Source organism: Dendrobates tinctorius, unplaced genomic scaffold (assembly GCF_039654945.1).
Source record: "Dendrobates tinctorius isolate UK_male_01 unplaced genomic scaffold, ASM3965494v1 ptg000075l, whole genome shotgun sequence".
In the NCBI taxonomy this organism is placed as follows: Eukaryota; Metazoa; Chordata; class Amphibia; order Anura; family Dendrobatidae; genus Dendrobates; species Dendrobates tinctorius.
Window position 1 is genome coordinate 37,715,853 of NW_027361743.1, and position 22,169 is coordinate 37,738,021.

The 22,169-nt window shown below is 41.4% G+C and overlaps 1 protein-coding gene across 2 annotated transcripts in view; it reads left to right on the forward strand.

The window, feature by feature from the left end:
* The window catches only part of B3GLCT (beta 3-glucosyltransferase), a 591,167-nt gene extending 569,425 nt beyond the window's left edge, over window positions 1-21,742 (forward strand). For both annotated transcript variants that reach the window (XM_073583176.1, XM_073583175.1), the window contains 2 exons: window positions 6,771-6,915; window positions 21,286-21,742. In XM_073583176.1, the coding sequence (XP_073439277.1) occupies window positions 6,771-6,915; window positions 21,286-21,447 (307 nt within the window). In that variant the 3' untranslated portion in view covers window positions 21,448-21,742. The remainder of the gene's footprint in view (window positions 1-6,770; window positions 6,916-21,285) is intronic.
* The last annotated feature ends 427 nt before the right edge of the window (window positions 21,743-22,169 follow it).

Below are 22,169 nucleotides of genomic sequence, written 5' to 3' on the forward strand. Positions count from 1 at the left end.
AGTAATGCCTTGCGGCAAGGCCCTGTAATGACGTAGTCTCGCGTGACTCTAGCGGTCTCCCGAGATCGCTATAGCAACGCGAGACTATGTCATCACAGGTCTCGCAAGGCATTACTGGGAACGCTGAGGCCCGGGAATGCAGCGCGGGACGCCGGAAGGTAAATATACCCCGATTTTTTTAAAAAATTTTTTAGCATTTTAACATTCTATCTTTTACTATTGAAGCCGCATAGGCGGCCTCAATAGTAAAAACCTGGTCACACTTGTCAAACACTGTTTGACGAGTGTGACCAACCTGTCAATCACTTTCCAAGCGATGCTTCAAATCGCTTGGAAAGTGCTTGAATATCGCACGCGAAAATCGCGGCAAAATCGCAATCATAATCGCGGTGAAACCGCGCGATTTCTGGGAAGGAGTGCGGTTTTTAGTGAGCGTTTTAAAACGCTACGTGGACACATAGCCAAAATCAATAAATACACATGAACAGAACAATAATAAAGTGAATGTATCTATACACCAATTAATCTGTAAACATACAGATGGGTAGCAGTGCAAACACAGAGCAGTGGAAGGCAACTAGTACAATAGAAGAACTGGGGAAGCCATAAAAACCCGGGTCAAAAATAGTTGTCATATATATTAATCAATATGAAAAACATACCTAATAAAGTTTCCCCACCAAAATTCCAAAAATGGAAGTGTTATCAGATAAAGGAATTTGGCCATTCATATTATTTAAAACAAGACAAGTTTAATGTTTGAGTCTGTAAAATAATGACAAATGCCCTCATTGCGAGGTAGCAATTATATGATGCCGTATATGCATATGCTAATACAGCACAGTACAAAAAGAGGACTTGAAAATCCTCCAATAATGAGAACAGCAAAAGAACAACAAGGTTTACCCGTACAGGCCTCCAAACAAATGCACTATCAGGATGCAGTGGACCCATATATTAAAGATGGCAACACAGGTGCAAAAATACCAATCAAGCAACTGCTCCAGCCTACCAATACATGGAGGGGGCGATTGCCTGGTATGTTGATGCACAAAACAACTTGTATGCGGCGCTGTTCACACTGAGGCCATGCACAGCATCCAGGCCAGCCTAGTACCAACACCCTTCTATTAGTTCAGGCGGGCTGCCCAGCGCTAACAAAATGCATGCCGTGTGCATATGCACAAATGAAAGGATCTCTTGAACCCATTATTATTATTATTATTATTTACATAGCAACATTAATTCCATGGTGCTGTACACGAGAAGGGGTTACATCAAAATACAAATATCACTTACAGTAAACAAACTAACAATGACAGACTGGTACAGAGGGAAGAGGACCCTGCCCTTGCGGGCTTACATTCTACAGGATTATGGGGAAGGAGACAGTAGGTCAGGGGTTGCAGTAGCTCCAATGGTGTTGAGGTGGCTGTGTGGTCATTACAGGTTGTAAGCTTTTTTGAAGAGATGGGTTTTCAGGTTCTGTTTGAAGGATCCAAATGTGGTGGATAACCGGACATGTTGGGGCACAGAATTCCAGAGGATGGGGGATATTTGGGAGAAATCTTGGAGGTGATTTGGTGAGGAGCAAATAGGCGTGGAGGAGAGAAGGAGGTCTTGGGAGGACCAGAGATTGTGAGGGAAGATATTGAGAGATTAGTTAGGAAATATACAGAGCAAAAGGTTATGGATGGTTTTGTAGGTCAGTGTTAGTAGTTTAAACTGGATACGCTGGGAAATTGTGAGCCAGTGAAAGGATTTGCAAAGAGAGGAAGTAGGAGTGTAGCAAAGAGAGAGATTATTTAGATGGGCAGAAGAGATAAGGACGGACTGGAGGGGTGCGAGAGTGTTAGAAGGTAGGCCATACGAGGGTGATGTTGCAGTAGCAGAGGCGGGAGATGATTAGGGCATGCACAAGCCTTTTGGTAGAGTGATGGTTGAGGAAAAGACGGAATCTGGAAATATTTTTGAGCTGGAGGCGACAGGAGGTGGCGAGAGCTTGGATGTGCGATTTGAAGGACAGGGACAGAGTCAAGGGTTACTCCGAGGCAGCGGATTACCGGGACAGAGGAAAGTGTGAATTCATTTATCATGATAGATAGATCAGGTAGGGAAGGTATGCGAGATAGAGGAAAGATAATTAGTTCAGGTTTGTTCACATTGAGTTTGAGGAAGCGAAAGGAGAAGGAGGATATGGCTGATAGACACTCTGGATTCTGGACAGCAGAGAGGTGACATCTGGGGCAGAGAGGTAGATCTGAGTGTCATCAGCATATAGATGGCACTGGAAGCCATAGGACTTTGAGTTGTCCCAGGCCAAGGGTATAAAATGAGAAGAGAAGGGGTCCTAGGACAGAGCCTTGAGGGACACCAACAGAGAGGGCGAGATGAAGAGGTAGTATGGGAGTAGGAAACACTAAATGTGCATTGGTAAAGTAAGATGAGATCAAGGATAGGGCAAGGTCTTTGACACCAAAGGAAGAGAGGATCTGTAGTAGGAGGCAGTGGTCAACTGTGTCGAAGGCAGAAGACAGGTCTAGAAGGAGGAGTATAGAGAATTGTCTGTTAGCTTTGGCTGTAAGTAAGTCGTTAGTAAGTTTGGTCAGGGTAGTCTCAGTGGAATGGTGGGGATGGAAGCCAGATTGTAGGTTGTCGAAGAGCGAGTTAGATGCAAAGTGAGAGGAAAGTTCAGCGTAGATGTTCTGCTCAAGGAGTTTGGAAGCAAATGGGAGCAAAGATATGGGGCGATAGCTGGACATAGCGCTCGGGTCAAGGGATGGCTTTTTGAGGACAGGTGTGATTGTGGCATGTTTGAAAGCAGAGGGGAAGGTACCAGAAGTTAGTGATAGGTTGAAGAGATGGGTTACGGATGGGATTAGTGTAGTGGTGAAGTTGGGGAGGAGATGGCATGGGGTTAGGTGCACAAGTGGTGAGGTGTGATGAGCAAGCTCTCCTTCAGTGATTTTGGAGAGGGAAGTTATGGGGTTAGGGCATTGGTCTCTCATACAAAGGGGTTGTGGTGGTCGGACAACAAAGACTTGCCATGTTTGGTCTATCTTATTTTTGAAGTGTGTGGCAAAGTCCTTGGCAGAGATTAGAGAAGACGGAGGGGGCAGTGGTGGGCGGAGGAGGGAGTTAAGTGTTGAACAATTGTTTGGGGTTGTGGGATAAGGAAGATACAAGGGATGTAAACTAGGCCTGTTTAGCAGAGGTGAGAGTTGATTTGAATGCGAGTTTTGCTTGTTTGAGTGCAGTGAAATCATCTTGCAAATGCGTTTTCTTCCAACACCATTCTGGATACTTGGCGAAGCTTTTTAGTGATGTTATTGTGCCAGGGTTGCCTATTGATTCGTTGCACTCTGCTATGCATGACAGGGGCGACCGAGTCAATGGCTGATGCAAGAGTGGCATTGTAGAAGCTAGTGGCAGTGTCTGTGTCGTGGAGTGAAGATATGGAGGATAGTGGTAGAATAGAGTCAGAGGGTGCGCAAGTGTCTAGATGTGCGAGGTTTCTGCAGGGGGTGCGCATGTTGCTGGGCATGGGTGACAGGTGAGGAGGACAGGGATGAGAAAGTGAGTAGATGGTGGTCAGATAGAGTGAGAGGGGAGGTTATGAAGTTAGAGAGCAGAGACAGGTGAAGACCAGGTCTAATGTGTGTCTGTCTGTGTGGGTGGCTGAGGAGGACCCATAATAGATATGCCTAGCTGTTGCGCCATAGCCCCAACGCGCGTTTCGCTTGTTTTCTTCCTAAGCTTTGGACATCATTACATTACAATGGCTCCAAGCATAACTCAAAGTCCACCAATATTTGATTTCAGAAGAAGTGCTAAAAGATTCTGGAGTGGTTGTCACAGACTTGAACACCATAGAAAATTTTTGGCAGGAATTGAAGACTTTGCTGCAGCACGCAAAAACAAGAATATTAGTGAACTGAAAGCCATAAGAAATATCTCAGGTACTCTGTCAGAAGCTAGTGTCAGGGTATGCATTAAGTATGCAGCAGGTCATAATAGTGAAATGGTGTTCTAGTAAGTACAAACAACATTTGTTATGAGCTCGTATGAAGGTAGTGAATAATTCTGTCAGTTTGGAAGCTCCTCATGTTATGTAAGTTGTGTTGAGATATTTAGAATTTCCTTGTTTGAAAGTTGGAACATTTTGCTAGTAAACCTAATTTGCAATGAAGGGTCAATAATTTTGATTTTAACTGTATGTATTGTACATATGTGCTGTAGCTAATGAATGACAAGCAGAAGACCACTGTGTGACCACTGTCCCGCTTCTCCATATCCAGTGCAGGAAACATTTCTGCAGTACACCTGGGCTTTAACCAAATGTTTCTGTTGGATTTTCACATTCTGGTCTTTACCCATGTCTTTAAAGGAAATTATTTTCTTTCCCACTTTTTTATATGTAATGTGCTGGGGAATATTATGTTATTAGTCATTGTAATTGGCCAAAAGTTTAACCAAACATGGTCAACAACATTAGTCCTGGAAATGATAAAGACTTTGGAATAAATAGTTTGTTCTCAAAAATGTAGCATTCCCACTTAGAACACGGACATATAGTATGTGAGTGCTTAGAGTACTAACTACCATGATTATGTCGTCCACTGCCGCGGCTGCCTCAATTGTAGAAAAACAAATAAAAAGCCTCTTTTTCGGCATGCTGTCTGCATGCATTTTCCTCCTTGTTGTAGCGTTTGGCTTCATACCCTTGCACAAGTTAAAAAGAGAACAATAGTTGTACGGATTAATCTCTATAATTTTGTGCATTAATCAAATGCATCAGTGGGAGGAATGTGACTGGGAACAATACTTTATCCTCGTGTTGTTGAAGTTTTGTAAGCATCAACTTTTAAACCTTCAGTCATTTCTATTGAACGGAGAACAATAAAAAGGGTAAAGGTGCCCAATTATTCTCAATCACAAGACAAGAGCCATAACATCAGCCGTCTTTGAGATATGGAGGAGGACAAAGCACAGTAGAGAATTCATTTTTTTTTATTTGCTTGTACAACAACAAAACCTTAAATCACCACAGCGCTGGAGTGATGCTACTAATCTAAGTTCCCTGCAAGTCTTATACTTACTCTAACTTTTATCGGCGCCGCTCCTGTTCATCTTCCGCAGTTTGTGATCTGCTGGACCTGCTCTGGAAGTCACAGCTCAATGCAAGTCTATAAGTGTGAGGACAAAGTTATCACAGACCTACATTGAGAGCTTGTGATCGTTACCTCAGATTTCTGATCAGTCAGAAGGTAAGGACGCAAGATGGCAATGTGGAACTGGAGCAGCGCTAGGAAAAGCTGAGGTTAGCGGCTGGTAAATATATTACTAGGGTCAGGGAACTTACATTAGAGGCACCACTCCAACGCTGAAATGATAAAATTAAAACACTGGAGTGGTGCTTTAATATCGTTTCATATACATGACTTAGGCTAGGTGTGCTATATTTATGCACGTAGCAAAAATTATATGCCGGAAAAAGCATTACCGTAAACCCCTATTTGCCAAGCAGAGGCTAAAATTGAGTTATTTTGGCTACTTTTTGCCTGTTAGGAGTCTGCATATCCTTTCATTCCCTGTATAGAACAGTGCTACAGACTTGCACTTCCTTGTGTAGAGAAGAAAGTCACTGTCCAAAACGTAAAACGCATAGTATACATAATTTTGCAATGGATCCCCATGGTGGACAGATGGCTTGGCATCCTTCCAGTCCGTGGTTACTCTCGGGCTCATACCTTAAAGGGAATCTGTCACCCCATTTTTGCCCCATAAGGGTGTGTGCACACGCTGCGGATTGTCCTGCGGAATTTTCCGCCCGGATTTGTGTAAATCCGCAGGTAAAACCGCAGGTCATAAGAGGTCAGAGAGGTCCCGCGCCTGCGCACTGCAGTACTCTGCTCTGCCCTCAACAGGGCAGATAAAGTACGCATGCGCAGTAGCCGAGGGAGAAGCAAGGAGGAGGACATCGTATGAAGATGGGAGGCACCGGACGGCGACACCCATCGGACCGGACCGAACGCCGGGGTGAGTATAATCTAACTCTTTTTTCTTATCTTTCAGGTTACATCGGGGGCTTATCTACAGCAATGCTGTAGATAAGCCCCTGATGGTGGTGGCCACAGCTGATAGGGATTAAATGGGGTGACAGAGCCCCTTTAATGAGTGTAGACCCCTGACATTGACCACAAACTTCATGTGCACTTTTCCTAAAATGGGTAAACCGTTCTTAGACGTTCATGGAATAATCTACATGGTTTGCCATAAATGTCTAATAGAGATGGGGCCCATTTCTGGGGCCAGCAGCCATCTCCAAAATGGTGATTTCTTGACACCCACATCTCAGGTAGGTGGTCTCTGACAGCAAACCCCAGCTCAGCACGAACAAAAAAGTAGACAAGCATTGGTGTTGTCTGCAACCAACTTTGTGAGTAAATCAAGCAAGCATGTTCATCAGTCATTAAAGGGAATTACCATGAAAGTGAACACTTCTATCATAAAAGTAGAGGCAGATAGTGCCAAGTCTGCCATCGGCAATAGATCATGAGGGTTCTCATTTCCTTGTTGCTGCTGTAAATGAAAATAGAAGTAGCAGCTTTAAAAAAATGGCCGCCTTTTTATCATGTACATAAAAATACCCATCTATCAACACAGTAAAGGTTTAATCAGTAAAATAAAAAAATGTATATTATACAGTAATCCTTTAGTTGTTTCCAGTACAGAATGTAATCTGAGAATCTTTCTGCTGTTTTCCCCAGTATGGTGTTCAGCAGAGCGGCTGTCAAGGACTTCGTTGGCAGCAAATGTCGGTGTTACAGCAATGATGCCCCCGATGATATGGTTCTCGGGATGTGCGCCAGTGGTCTGGGGTTCTCGGTCACCCACAGCCCCCTATTCCATCAGGTAAGAGGGGAATGTTTTTAAAAGGAGTTGATAAATTCTATTTCAAAGTAAGCCCAGGTCCTAGTAGAGGGCCTTGCACCGGGAAGAGCCGTCTCTTTTGTTTAAAAATCCGAGAATTAGATTGGGAGAAAACCTTCTATAGGCTAAAATGCAAATGAGGTGCCAGTAGCACCATGCCTGGGGCCCTGCTGTTAGAATGACTCACCCTCTAAGGCCTTGTTCACACTTTCAGTATTTGCCTAGTATTTTACATCAGTATTTGTAAGCCAAAACTTAGTGGATGAAAGATGTAGAAGTGGTGACTTGTTTCTATTATACTTTCCTCTGATTGTTCCACTAATGGTTTTGGCTTACAAATACTGAGGTAGAAAACTCACCAAATACTGAACGCTTGCATGTTTTGTTGTCTAGTTCCGCCTTCATTGAATTGCTTGTCTGTGTTGGCGATATAGTAGGCCACACCAAACAATACAGTGGCTAGCAAAAGTTTTCACCCCCTTAGCTTTTCATTTATTTTGTTACATTACAACATGTCTTTAAATATTTTTGCAATCCATTATGTGTGAGATGCATCAGCACTAAATAGTGTAAGTTGGTGAAGTGAAATTAGCAAAATATAGGCATAAATTGAATTTGAGATGAAATATCTCAAAAATTGCCATGTGCATATGTATTCATCCCTTTTCCTTTGAAGCCCTTAAAAATTTCCTGTTCAAGCAATTACCTTCTTAAGTCAACTTCATAGTGAAAGGAAGTCCACCTGTGTGAAATCTGTGTCACATGTCTGTCAGTATATACACTTTACCTTTTCTGAAAGGCCACAGAGGCATGAACATCATTAAGCTAGAGGCACCACTAACTAAATAACACCATGAAGACCAAGGAGATCTCTTAACAAGTCAGGGACAAAGCTATTGAGAAGTACAAGTCACAGTTGGGTTATAAAAGAAAAAAAAAATCCCAATTTCTGATGATCCCCAGAGGACCACCAAATCCATTATCATCAAATGGAAAGAACATGATACCACAACAAACCTGTCAAGAGAGGGCCACCCTCCAAAACGCTCAACCCGGGTAAGGAGAGCATTATTCAGAGAGGCAGCACAGAGACCAAATGTAACTTTGAAGGAGCTGGGGAGTTTCCAAGCAGAAATTGGAGTATCTGTCCATACAACCACAATAAACCGTACACTCCATAGAGGTGGCCTTTATGAGTGAGTAGAAAAAAGTCTTTACTTACACACAAAAATTGTAAGACTTCCCAAATGTATGGAGGAAGTCCACCAAGCTAAATGATGTGTCCGGTGCCACACCAACACAGCTTATCACCCCAAGAACACCATCCTCACATTGAAACCTGGTGGCAACATAAAGTTTTGGGGATGTTTTGTGGCAGCAAGGACAGCAAAAATGGTCCGAGTCAAGGGGGAAGATGAATGTTGTGAAATACAGTGATATTCTTTAGCACAACCTGTTTCAGTCTCTCAGTGATTTGAGACTGGTATGGTGGCTCACCTTCAAACAAGACAATGACCCAAAGCATACTGCTAAAGCAACACTCAAGTGGTTTAAGGAGAAATGTGTAAATTCTTTGGAGTGGCCTAGTGAAAGCCCAGACCTTAATCCAAATGAGAATCAGACTTGAAGATCGCTGTTCACCGGTGGAAACCATCTAACTTGAAGAAGCTTGAGCAGTTTTGCCTTGAGGAATGGGCAAAAATCCCAGTGGCAAGATGTGGAAAGCTCAGAGACTTATTCAAAGCAACTTGCAGCTGTAATTGCTGCAAAAGGAGGCTCTACAGAGCACTGACTTTAGAGGGGTGAATAATTATGCACAATGAAGTTTCCACTTATTTTGCCCTATTTATTGTTTGCTTCACAAGAAAAAGAAAACCAAATGTTCTCAGTTGTAGGCATGTTCTATACATGAAATGATGCAAACCCTCAATATATACTGAACAGAAAGGTCTGAAAAATTACCAGGAAGTCAGTCTTGTGTGTCTGTGATTGAGCCTGCATTATCCTAATTATTTGTTGAATTGAATCCCTGTCCTTTCTACTCTTTGGAGTCATGTGGGTTGTCCTCCTTGGTGATTGACAGTTCTATATGTATGCACACTCCTACAGAGGAAAGTGTCTACTCACATTACTCCTGAGCACAAATTGAGCTGGGACTTGGTTCAACAAAGGAAACAGGAACATTGACAAGTGATACTGAATCTTTTCCACAAAACTATATATGGATCTGCTCAGCTCCTTTTTCTTTATAACATTTTGCCTACAGATCGAACACCGTGTTCATTGTGACCCGTTCCCTGTAAGGCAAGTTCTTACCGGAAGTTTGCATAGATATCTTGAAACATTTCCAAGTTCCACTCGTGAAAGCTGTTTTCCCAATCTTGTATAAGGATGTTCACAGGAACCTGTTACAATGAACTGCTGCAGACCGTATGTTATAAATCAGGAGGAGATGAGCAGATTGATGAATACTCTTAGAGGGAAATGTGCTGTATAACTTGTTTGTGCTTTTTTTAATTCTTTTTCTATGGTGGTTTTAGGAGTCTAGTGGCCGGTCCTATTTCGATTGACAGTCTTTTTTGAGTATGTTTGTAGAGATAATTGTCAATCACTAATTAGGACCGCCCACTGGACTCTCAATCCCGGACTGAACAGAAAACAATCGCAGAGTTCCTGATATTGAACGTATATCATTCTGCCTCCTGATCAGACAGAGATATCTGCCCTTTTTGCAAATTTAATTTAGGGCTTAAATCTCTCATTATACAGTACTAATTTAATACGATCATGACAGTAGCAAAACCTCAACAGGCTGCAACTCGCATCACAACCACTGAATGTCCACATATGGATACATGGAGCATGAACAATTCCAGACAATGTATCGCAAAATCAGTTTGTTGTTGTTTTTATTAAAAGTTGGTCATCTGATACCAAAAATGAGGAGACTAGAGAAAGTGCAGAGGACACTGGCCAATTTTTAAAAATTACATGAATGTTCTGATCACAGTGAAAAAAATTGCTTCTCTTTAATCTAATTGCATTCAAGTTCCTGTGCGTGTAAATGCAATAAGCACATTTATTTATGTATTTTTGAGGCTTTCTCATCATTTAATACACAATAATGGTTGTTCTGTCAGAGATGCTTTTAACTACAGCTGAGAACATGTTGTACTGACCGTAATACACATCCTAATAAATCTAGTGTTGGACACTAAGATCACAATTGAGTTTGGCTTTATTTATCCGTTGTTGGCGTTCTTCAGTAGCGGAGATTCAGGTTGTTTTCTACATTACAATTACTGAAACCAAGTGAATGAAGAAAGGATGTGACTGAATAAATAATCTGAAGAAAAGTCAGAAATAGCGGAGCACGAGCATTTGCTTGGTCGCTGCGTGTGTATGTATATATACATACAGGTGCTTCTCACAAAATTAGAATATCAGCAAAATGTTAATTTATTCCAGTTCTTCATTACAAAAGTGAAACTCATATATAAAGTCATTACAGAGTGATCTATTTCATGTGTTTATTTCTGTTAATGTTGATGATTATGGCTTCCAGCCAATGAAAACTCAAAAGTCATTATCTCAGTAAATTAGAATAATTAACATAAAACACCTGCAAAGGCTTCCTAAGCATTTAAAAAGGTCCCTTAGTCTGTTTCAGTAGGCTCCACAATCATGGGGAAGACTGCTGACTTGACAGATGTCCAGAAGGCAGTCATTGACACACTCCATAAGGAGGGTAAGACACAAAAGGTCATTGCTAAAGAAGCTGGCTGTTCATAGAGTATCCAAGCATATTAATGGAAAGTTGCACAAGCAACCAGGATAACAGCAGCTTTGAAAGGATTGTTAAGAAAAGGCCAATCAATAATTTTGAGGAGATTCACAAGGAGTGGGCTACTGATGGAGTAATTGCTTCAAGAGCCACCACACACAGACGTATCCAGGACATGGACTACAAGTGTCACATTCCTTGTGTCATGCCACTCATGACAAATATACACTGCCAGAAGCGTCTTACCTGGGCCAAGGAGAAAAAGAACTGGACTGTGTCACGTGGACCCGTCCTGTGTGACACGACCCACAGGCCGGTAACTAAAACAACAGTACACGGCACATGTTACTGTCCTGTGTGACACGACCCGCAGGCCGGTAACTAATACAACAAGACACGGGGGAAGGGGAAACAGTTACAACGGTCGGCCCTGTGATCGGGGACGTGGAGACCTCCTGCACTCCCCTGAGTCAGTGTCCCTCACACTTCTAACGTTCCCTAGGCCGGTTCCGCACCGGGCGCGGATCAGGATACCTGTCACCCTAGCACACCCATCACCTATCCCTTGCTAGGGAGCTGGGTGGCGCAGGCACTGGCCCCACCGCTGTACTAATACACACCAGGGAAAAATACAAACAGGGAAACACCACTTAGCTTTGCTCTGTTGCTCTTGCTCCCAGCAACAGAGTCCACCACCAGAATGCAACTTGCCTCCTGAATAGCTAGCTGCCACCAAGCTCTGTCAGAGCTGCAAGGAAATCCCCTCTGACTCCTTCCACACCAGGACTCTGACTGTGCTGCAAGGAACTCTCTCTAGCTCCTTTCTCCACCAAGGATGGTTGGAAATGAGCAATATTACCTACACCTGCTCATAGACCATGTGACCCTATATAGGAAAAGGGAATGGTCAAATGATCAGGGGCCAAAAACTGCTATAACCCCAGTGACCACCGGGGGCAAAAGGCAAAGCAAAGAAAACATCAAGTGCAATGACCCTAATGGCCACCGGGGGGAAAAACCAAACTTAAGCACAAGCTTAGAGAAAAAAAAAGGTTACTAGTGCTTTTATCTGACATGATCCAACCTGGATCATGACAGACTGTTAATCATTGGTCCAAGGTGTTGTTTTCAGATGAAAGTAAATTTTGCATTTCGTTTGGAAATTAAGGTCCCAGAGTCTGGAGGAAGAGTGGAGAGGCCACAATCCAAGCTGCTTGAGGTCTAGCGTGAAGTTTGCACAATCAGTGATGGTTTGGGGAGCCATGTCATCTGCTGGTGTACGTCCACTGTGTTTTATCAAGAACAAACTCAGCGCAGCCGTCTACCAGAAAATTTTAGAGCACTTCATGCTTCCCTCTGCAGACAAGCTTTTTGGAGATGGAAATTTCATTCTCCAGAAGGACTTGGCACCTGTCCACACTGCCAAAAGTACCAATTCCTGGTTTAAAAACAACAGTATTACTGTGCTTGATTGGCCCGCAAACTCATCTGACCTTAACCCCATTGAGAATCTATGGGATATTGTCAAGAGGAAGGTGAGACACCAGACCCAACAAAGCATACAAGCTGAGGGCTGCTAACAAAGCAACCTGGGCTTCTATAACATCTCAGCAGTGCCACAGGCTGATCGCCTCCATGCCACGCCGCATTGATGCAGTAATAGATGCAAAAGGAGCCTCGACCAAGAATTGAGTGTATTTACTGAACAAACACTTCAGTTTTTAAAATAATTTTTCAAGCTGGTAGAAAGCATTCTTATTTACTGAGATAATGACTTTTGGGTTTTCGATGGCTGTAAGCCATAGTCATCAACATAAATAAACACTTTATATAGATCACTCTGTTTGTAATACCGTAACTCTATATAATATGAGTTTCACTTTTTGTATTGAAGAACTCAAATAAGTTAACTTTTTGATATTCTAATTTTGTGAGAAGCATATATATATATATATATATATATATATATATATTTATAGATAGATACAGTATATGTGTGTATGTGCATGTATATATATATATATATATATATATATATATATATATATACACTGTTCAAAAAAATAAATGAAACACTAAAATACCACATCCTAGATATCACTGAATATATCACTGAAATATTCCAGTTTTAAATCTTTATTCATTACAAAGTGGAATGCGCTGAGAACAATAAAGCACAACTATGAGCAATGTAAATCAAAATATCCCATGGAGGTCTGGATTTGGAATGAAACTCAAATTCAAAGTGGAAAATCAAATTATAGGCAGATCCAACATCAGTAGAAATACCTCAAGACAAGGAAATGATGCTCAGTAGTATGTGTGTGGCCTCCTCGTGCCTGTATGACCTCCCTACAATGTCTGGGCATGGTCCTGATGAGGCGGCAGATGTTCTCCTGAGAGATCTCCTCCCAGACCCGAAGCATCAGTCAATTCCTGAATAGTCTGTGGTGCAATGTGGTGTTGGTGGTTGGAACAAGACATCATGTCCCAGGTATGCTCGATTGGATACAGGTCTAGGGAACGGGCAGGCCAGTCCATAGCATGAAAGCCTTCATTATGTAGGAAGGAACTGCTGACACACTTCATCTATATGAGGCATAACATTGTCATGCATCAGAAGGAACCCTGGGACCAGTGCACCTGCATATACAGTGGGGAAAAAAAGTATTTAGTCAGTCAGCAATAGTGCAAGTTCCACCACTTAAAAAGATGAGAGGCGTCTGTAATTTACATCATAGGTAGACCTCAACTATGGGAGACAAACTGAGAAAAAAAAATCCAGAAAATCACATTGTCTGTTTTTTTTTCATTTTATTTGCATATTATGGTGGAAAATAAGTATTTGGTCAGAAACAAAATTTAATCTCAATACTTTGTGATATATCCTTTGTTGGCAATGACAGAGGTCAAACGTTTTCTGTAAGTCTTCACAAGGTTGCCACACACTGTTGTTGGTATGTTGGCCCATTCCTCCATGCAGATCTCCTCTAGAGCAGTGATGTTTTTGGCTTTTCGCTTGGCAACACGGACTTTCAACTCCCTCCAAAGGTTTTCTATAGGGTTGAGATCTGGAGACTGGCTAGGCCACTCCAGGACCTTGAAACGCTTCTTACGAAGCCACTCCTTCGTTGCCCTGGCGGTGTGCTTTGGATCATTGTCATGTTGAAAGACCCAGCCACGTTTCATCTTCAATGCCCTTGCTGATGGAAGGAGGTTTGCACTCAAAATCTCACGATACATGGCCCCATTCATTCTTTCATGTACCCGGATCAGTCGTCCTGGCCCCTTTGCAGAGAAACAGCCCCCAAAGCATGATGTTTCCACCACCATGCTTTACAGTAGGTATGGTGTTTGATGGATGCAACTCAGTATTCTTTTTCCTCCAAACACGACAAGTTGTGTTTCTACCAAACAGTTCCAGTTTGGTTTCATCAGACCATAGGACATTCTCCCAAAACTCCTCTGGATCATCCAAATGCTCTCTAGCAAACTTCAGACGGGCCCGGACATGTACAGGCTTAAGCAGTGGGACACGTCTGGCACTGCAGGATCTGAGTCCATGGTGGCGTAGTGTGTTACTTATGGTAGACCTTGTTACATTGGTCCCAGCTCTCTGCAGTTCATTCACTAGGTCCCCCTGCGTGGTTCTGGGATTTTTGCTCACCGTTCTTGTGATCATTCTGACCCCACGGGGTGGGATTTTGCGTGGAGCACCAGATCGAGGGAGATTATCAGTGGTCTTGTATGTCTTCCATTTTCTAATTATTGCTCCCACAGTTGATTTCTTCACTCCAAGCTGGTTGGCTATTGCAGATTCAGTCTTCCCAGCCTTGGGCAGGGCTACAATTTTGTTTCTGGTGTCCTTTGACAGCTCTTTGGTCTTCACCATAGTGGAGTTTGGAGTCAGACTGTTTGAGGCTGTGCACAGGTGTCTTTTTATACTGATAACAAGTTTAAACAGGTGCCATTACTACAGGTAATGAGTGGAGGAAAGAGGAGACTCTTAAAGAAGAAGTTACAGGTCTGTGAGAGCCAGAAATCTTGATTGCTTGTTTCTGACCAAATACTTATTTTCCACCATAATATGCAAATAAAATGAAACAAAAACAGACAATGTGATTTTCTGGATTTTTTTTTCTCAGTTTGTCTCCCATAGTTGAGGTCTACCTATGATGTAAATTACAGACGCCTCTCATCTTTTTAAGTGGTGGAACTTGCACTATTGCTGACTGACTAAATACTTTTTTTCCCCACTGTATCTCACAATGGGTCTGAGAATTTCATCCCGGTACCTAAGGCAGTCAGGGTACCTCTGGCTAGCTCATGTAGGGCTGTGCAGCCCTCCAAAGAAATGCCTCTCCACACTGTTACTGACCCACTGCCAAATCGGTCATGCTGGAGGATGTTGCAAGCAGCAAAACGTCCTCACCAGCGCCTCCAAACTCTGTCATGTGTGTCACATGCCCTAAGTGTAAACCCAATCTCTCCATGAAGAGCACATGGTGCCAATGTTGAAACAGCCAATCTTGGTGTTCTCTGACATTTGCCAATTTCCCTACATGGTGTTGGGCTTGTGGACATCAGACCCTCATACCACCCTCATGGGGTTTGTTTCTGACAGTTTGAGCAGACACATGGATGTTAGTGGCTTGCTGGAGGTCATTTTCCAGGGCTCTGGCACTGCTCCTTCTGTTCCTCCTTGCACAAAGGAGGAGGTAGCGGTCCTGCTGCTGGGTTGTTGCCCTTCTATGGCCCCCTCCATGTCTCCTGGTATACTGGCTTGTCTTCTAATACAGTATCTGCTCCATGCTCTGGACACTGTGCTGTTAGACACAGCTACTCTTGTTGCCATAGCTCGCATTGATGTGCCCTCATGGATGAGCTGCACAACCTGAGCATCATCTGTGGTTGTCGACACAGCCTCATGCTACTGTACAGTACCTCTAAGGGTAAGAGCAATGACAAAATGCAGAAGTGACCAAAACAACAACCAAAAAAGGATGAAGACAGAGAAATTGTCTGTGGTCACCACCTGCAGGACCACTCCTTTATAGGGGTTGTATTTGCTAATTGCCTATCATTTCACCGATTCACAATGGCTGTTGCTTCATAACTGGACAGGTAGATTTCACAGAAGTGTGATTGACTTGGAGTTACATGGTCTTGCTTAAGTGTTCCCTTTATTTTTTGAGCAGTGTATATCTAGAGAGATATATGTAAAAAAAAAAAAAGTGAAAAAGCAGCACAAAACACAATCATCGGGTGCAGGCCTTCCAGGTGTTTACCAAACCTCACAAATTGTCCTTTGAAAAAGGTCTATATCCTTGGGACCGAAACGTTGCCAGATGGGCAATTAAACTGCACTTTAACTGAATCTACCATGGTTATCTATCTGTAATAAATATATATATATATATATATATATATATATATATATATATATATATACATATAATACAGTTGTGCACAAAGGGTCACATACCCCGGCATAATTTTTGACATCGATCCAAAACACAAGGCCAAGTCGACCTGTCATTGGCTACAGTAGAACAAAGTGAAGGTTCTGGAGTGGCCATCTTAGTCTCCTAACCTCAGTTTCATTGAGCCACTCTGGGGAGATCTCAAGCGCGCAGTTCATGCTATACAGCACAGGAATTTACTGGAATTGGAGGCTTTTTGCCAAGAAGAGTGGTCAGCTTTACCATCTGAGAAAATAAAGAAAAAGACTTCAAGCTGTCATTGATGTTAGAGGGGGCAATACACTGTATTAAGAAATGGGGTATGTGAACTTTTGATCAGGGTCATTTGGATGTTTTGGGTTGTCATTATGATTTAAAAAGAATAAAGCACAGTAGTTTGACAATAAATGGGTTCACCCAACCACTAACCATGAGTGGAGAAAAAGTTTTGGTGTTATCTTTCATATTCTCTGAAAAAAGGCCAGGAAAGCAAAAATTCTGCCGGGGTATGTAAACTTTTGAGCACAATTGCATATTTATTCATATATAGATGTCTGGAATCCCACACCCTTTGACACCAGATAGTTGGTTTGGGACCTTACTTCTATAAAAGTCCCAGTAAAGTAGCTATAGCAGTTCCCCAGGCCCTGAAGCTAAGAACACCAATATGTCCCAAATGAGGAAGCCAGTATTTTAAATGGCACATGAGGTAACTGGACTCCGCTACAGATTTTGCAGGGAGGCCAGGGGTGCTTCAAGTTACTCATCTGAGAGCAGCTGTTCAAAGAGTGCAGAATTCACAATGCACAAAATCTGCCCTATTACTGTACATCTGTATTGGAGCTTTTATAAAATCAAGTGGGTGCAAAACAATTTAAATAGTGATGTAGGGAGGGAAACGAGAGGAAAAGAAGAGAAGCAAAAAAGAGCATACACAGTGGCATGTAAAAGTTTGGGCACAGTGGGCAAAATTACTGTTATTGTGAACAGTTAAGCAAGTTGAAGATGAAATTATCTCTAAAAGGCCTAAAGTTGTATTTTAGGTGAATAAATATTAGTGTGTTTCATTTTTCTGAAGTTATGATTTTCATATGACTTTGCTTGAATCCTTGGTCTAAGTCATCTGAAAGATCCATGTAAAAATTTTTAGCGAAATCGAATAATATTTAGGGGTTGCACACTTTGATCACTTTTTTCTGAAAGTACTGAAATTCATGAAAATGTATCATAGACATGAAAATGAGTACTAGAAAGGGAATTCGGTTACTTGAAAAGGTGCCTGGTGGTGAATTTTTGGGAGCTCGACTCCCTTCCAAGGAACAAGTGCTTTTAGTTTTTATTTACCATCACAAGGAAATGAAAGAAACACTCTTGTGTGGTGCCAAATCCACAAGTATTAAACTATAGGAAGTGTGGAAGAAAGCAAGTATCCCTGTCATGACAGAGGAGAATATCCGAACTCGTATACAGAAGTTATGCAAGGAATATCAACATCTGGGTAAAGAGAAATCAAGAAACACTGACAAAGCAAATATGAAGCAGCAGATTTGGAAGGTGATCTTGATGAGCTATTTGATATTGCCAGGCAAAATGTGATGTCCATGAATGCTGTACTAGAAGACGATAAAGCATTCCTTATGTCACAAAGAGAGGCTCAAAAGAGTTCATCAAAGAGTGGTGTAGATAAAGTTCTTGCCTCACAAATTAAAAAGAAAATAAATACAGAATAAAAGGAGGCATACAAGATGAAACATTATAACGAAATCGCCAAAATGAACAAGACAGTTATAGTGGAACACTCGATCTCATTTCCATCATCATCAATTCACGAAGAGGACGAATTTTCTGCACCACCAGTGAAAAAATCTTGTACAGGTTGTAGATTAAAACCTCTTGATCACACACTCACGGCTACATGAGATCGAGAACAACTCTCCATTCGACAAGCAAGTACTTCATTTATTGCAACTGCAAAAAGCCTTGGTCATGATGTTTCATGCATTTCCATATCTCCATCTACCGTTTTCCGAGCTCGGGCGATTAACAGAAGACAAATGGCTGAGAACATGGAAAAGTCACTGTTTGAAAATCCTCCTCATTTAGTCTTACATTGGGATAGTAAATTGTTGCCCTCGGTTGCCTGTGGGAGTGTCAAAACTCTAGAAGATAGAGTTGCTGTTCTTGTAACTGGAAAAGATTTTGAGCATTTGCTTGGCGTACCTGTTGCCCAGAAAGGTACTGTGAGCTAATGGCTGAAGTTGTTATTCAGTAGGTGGACCAATTCGCGCTACGTGACCGTATCATTGGTATATCTTTCGATACAACTGCATCTAATACTGGAATGATACAAGGAGCATGTATTCGAATTGAAACTGAATTTGGGCAACCATTGTTGTGGTTGGCTTGCCGCCACCACATCCACGAATTAATCTTGAAAGGAGTGTTTGGTAACTGTTGTGACATACCATCAAGTGGTCCTGACATCCAGATTTTCCAAAAGTTCCAAAATCAGCGGAATTCAGTTGATAATAAGTCCTATTCCACGATGTTAGATCAAGAAAATCCCATTCAAGGTTTTCTAGAAGAACAATGTGTGAAAATGGTGGACTACCCCAACAATGTCTTCCATAATAGTTTCATACGAAAACACCCCATTTATGTTAGTAAAATAAGTACACAGATGTATAATATTACTAAAATGGGTATATGAATGGACATAACTGGACAATCGCAAATCATGTATAAAATATATAAGAAAAAAAAAGGTCCAATACAAGAAATTGCAAATTTATAACAATAATTTTATTAAAGTAAATCAAGATTATAGAACAAAGGTGAAACAAGAGTCAATGATGACCATAGAAAGTACATGGGCAAAAAAATAGGGCATACCAAAGGTACATGGACAATGGAACGTGCATAATATTTATAAATATATGATACAAAATTTAAATATTTCACATAATCCCATATTGTTATTGGGCAACCAGTCACTGTGTCCTAAATAGAGGCCTAGATGGCATTACCTCCGGTGGTGGAACCTGCCACCACTCATAATATATATACTAAGTCTAAAGGAATTACCAAATAAATTCACAAAATAATATTACCTTAAGACTGGTCGGTAGTGTAAGTCCACCCAGGTGTACCCTCCCCGACGCACGTTTCGGCTAGATGGCCTTCATCAAGGGATCAAGGCCATCTAACCGAAACGTGTGTCGGGGAGGGTACACCTGGGTGGACTTATACTACCGACCAGTCTTAAGGTAATATTATTTTGTGATTTTATTTGGTAATTCCTTTAGACTTAGTATATATTATGAGTGGTGGCAGGTTCCACCACCGGAGGTAGTGCCATCTAGGCCTCTATTTAGGACATAGTGACTGGTTGCCCTATAACAATATGGGATTATGTGAAATATTTAAATTTTGACTCATATTTATAAATATTGTGCACGTTCCATTGTCCATGTACCTTTGGTATGCCCTATTTTTTTGCCCATGTACTTTCTATGGTCATCAATGACTCTTGTTTCACCTTTGTTCTATAATCCTGATATACTTGAATAAAATTATTGTTATAAATTTGCAATTTCTTGTATTTGACCTTTTTTCGCTGTTTTTCTTATATATTTTACTCAACAATGTCTTGAAAGATGGCAACATCCAAGAGAAGATTACAAAGAGCTATTACAACTATCACTTCTATATCTTAGAGGTTGGGATGAAAACGATTTCGAATTTACGATTCCAGAGGCTCTGACTGAAGCAAGATGGATGGCAAAGGCGATGTATGTACTCAAAATTGTGCTATTCACTAAACAATTGTATGTTTCTAATACCGAATTGAAAGGAATAAGAAAAGTAGCACGTTTTGTCTGTCTAATATATGTCCACTTTTAGCACGAGGCAGTGGTAAGTCGATGGGCTCCAGAGAATGATGTGGAGATGCTACAGCTTTTGCACTATTATCCAGATAAAGATGTCAGAGAACAGGCCCTCACAGTGGCTAAGAGACGGATTTGGTATCTGTCAGAAACTAACAGGATTGGCATTTTTGGATGAACGTATCGGCCAGGCTGAGAAGGATAAGATGTTTGAAAATTTTAGAATGAAGCCTGCAAAGAAAAAGGAACTGAAATGGTTGGAAGGTAAAAACCTCGTTTTTGAAGACCTCAGCGATTTTGTTACAAGTAAAACAGAGACATTCTTTGAATTGTTTGGGATCCACGACGTAGAAGAATATTACAGTGATACACGAAGAAGCTCCGTCAGTGCTCTTAAGGTGGTGAATGACACCGCGGAAAAGGGCATTGCTCTGATAAAGAAGTTTAATAATTCAATCAGAGATGAACAACAGAAACAGATCTTGTTAAGAGTTGTCGAGTATCATAGAAAAGCCGTCACCAAGCGAACAAAAGAGGGAGTTGCATCTTTCACAGCACATTAGTGTAAATCATTTCATACGTATGATACTGCCTATCAATGTTACTGATTATTGTCACTATTAGTCTAAGTTTTTAATTGTTTGAATTTCTAATAAAAAAATACTTAACATTGAAAATCTTTTTTTTGCATACTTTTGTTAAACTGATAAAAGTGTGCAACCTCGAAATATTGTCCGATCGTCTTAAAATTTGGCATATATATTTTTTACATTAGTGAGACTCGGGGCGTAAGCAAAGTCTGCAAAAATTTGACATTTTAATTTTTACCATACAAAATGAAACACCCTAATATATATATATATATATAATTTATATATACACCGTATAGTTATTTTTTCACATTTTCAAAATTACACAGACGGAGACACAGTCCTTGTAGGAACACCCACATGTGAAAAGCACCATAGGTTATAATGGGTACATGTGGTGTCCATGAAAAATATGGATGCCACACGTACTGGAAACGCGGACATGTGAAAGGGACCTTAAACTGTTCGTCTCTGAAGGGAGACAATAAAGGCCGGGCTTAGTTGCCAAGTGAATAAATATTTCTTGTATGTTGGCATGAAAAGAAATGTGCTGAATAAATCTGTTCTAGTCTCATAGTTGATTACATAAAAATTCACTGACTTATTAGGTTTTCATTTTTTATTTTTAGGCAAGACCAAACGACTATTCTAAAGATTACCTTTCCCACCAAGTCCCCGTATCGTTCCACAAGCACTGGAATATTGATCCCGTCAAAGTGTACAACTCCTGGCTGGCACAAGATAAAAGTGAGGAACCAAAAAAGAGAAAATATGTAAAAGAAGAACTGTGAGGTCACAACACGCCATAAGCTGCACAAAAAATACAAATGGTTTTTAGATACACCACTTTCAGAGTTGTCCAAGCTGCGGGAAGAAGCAGTATTTGTGAGATTGAGCCTCCCCCATCGATCCTATGGAACTAATAATGGACGTCCATGCTTCAGAAATCATAATGGTAATCTATGAAATGTAGGTTCTGGACCCAAAGTGGCCATAGTCATCCTGCGCAACTGTTGTGTTCAAATTGGTAAGATGGATGATGCTAATAACATACATTTAATAAAGGGGTTAACTGGGATTAGGAAACAGCGCCTCTCCTGTCCATAGGTAGGGTCTGGCATTGCAATTCATTGTCATTTAAGCAAATAGAACTTATGTAATAGGCACAACCAATGGACAAGATCTTTATTCTAGTCCCTGACAATCTCTTTAAGGGGGCTACAAAAACTACAAATTTACTTGTTGAACCTTTTAGAAAATACCAGCAGTAGAGTCATCCTGGGGTTAACATCTGTGAACATTTGCAGAGGGTCCTGCCCTTTCTTGCTATCTTCCGGTCAATCATAGTGGTCAATGGTTTGTGGCAAAGAACATAGTCGTGAAGTCTTAGATCCACTTTTTTTAAATGGAGTACTAACATGTAGCCATCAGAGAGTTCCGTGCAGCTCCGCCCCCTGCCGCGCCCCCTCCGATCAGCTCCTCCTATGGGCACATGACGCTGCATGCGACCTGC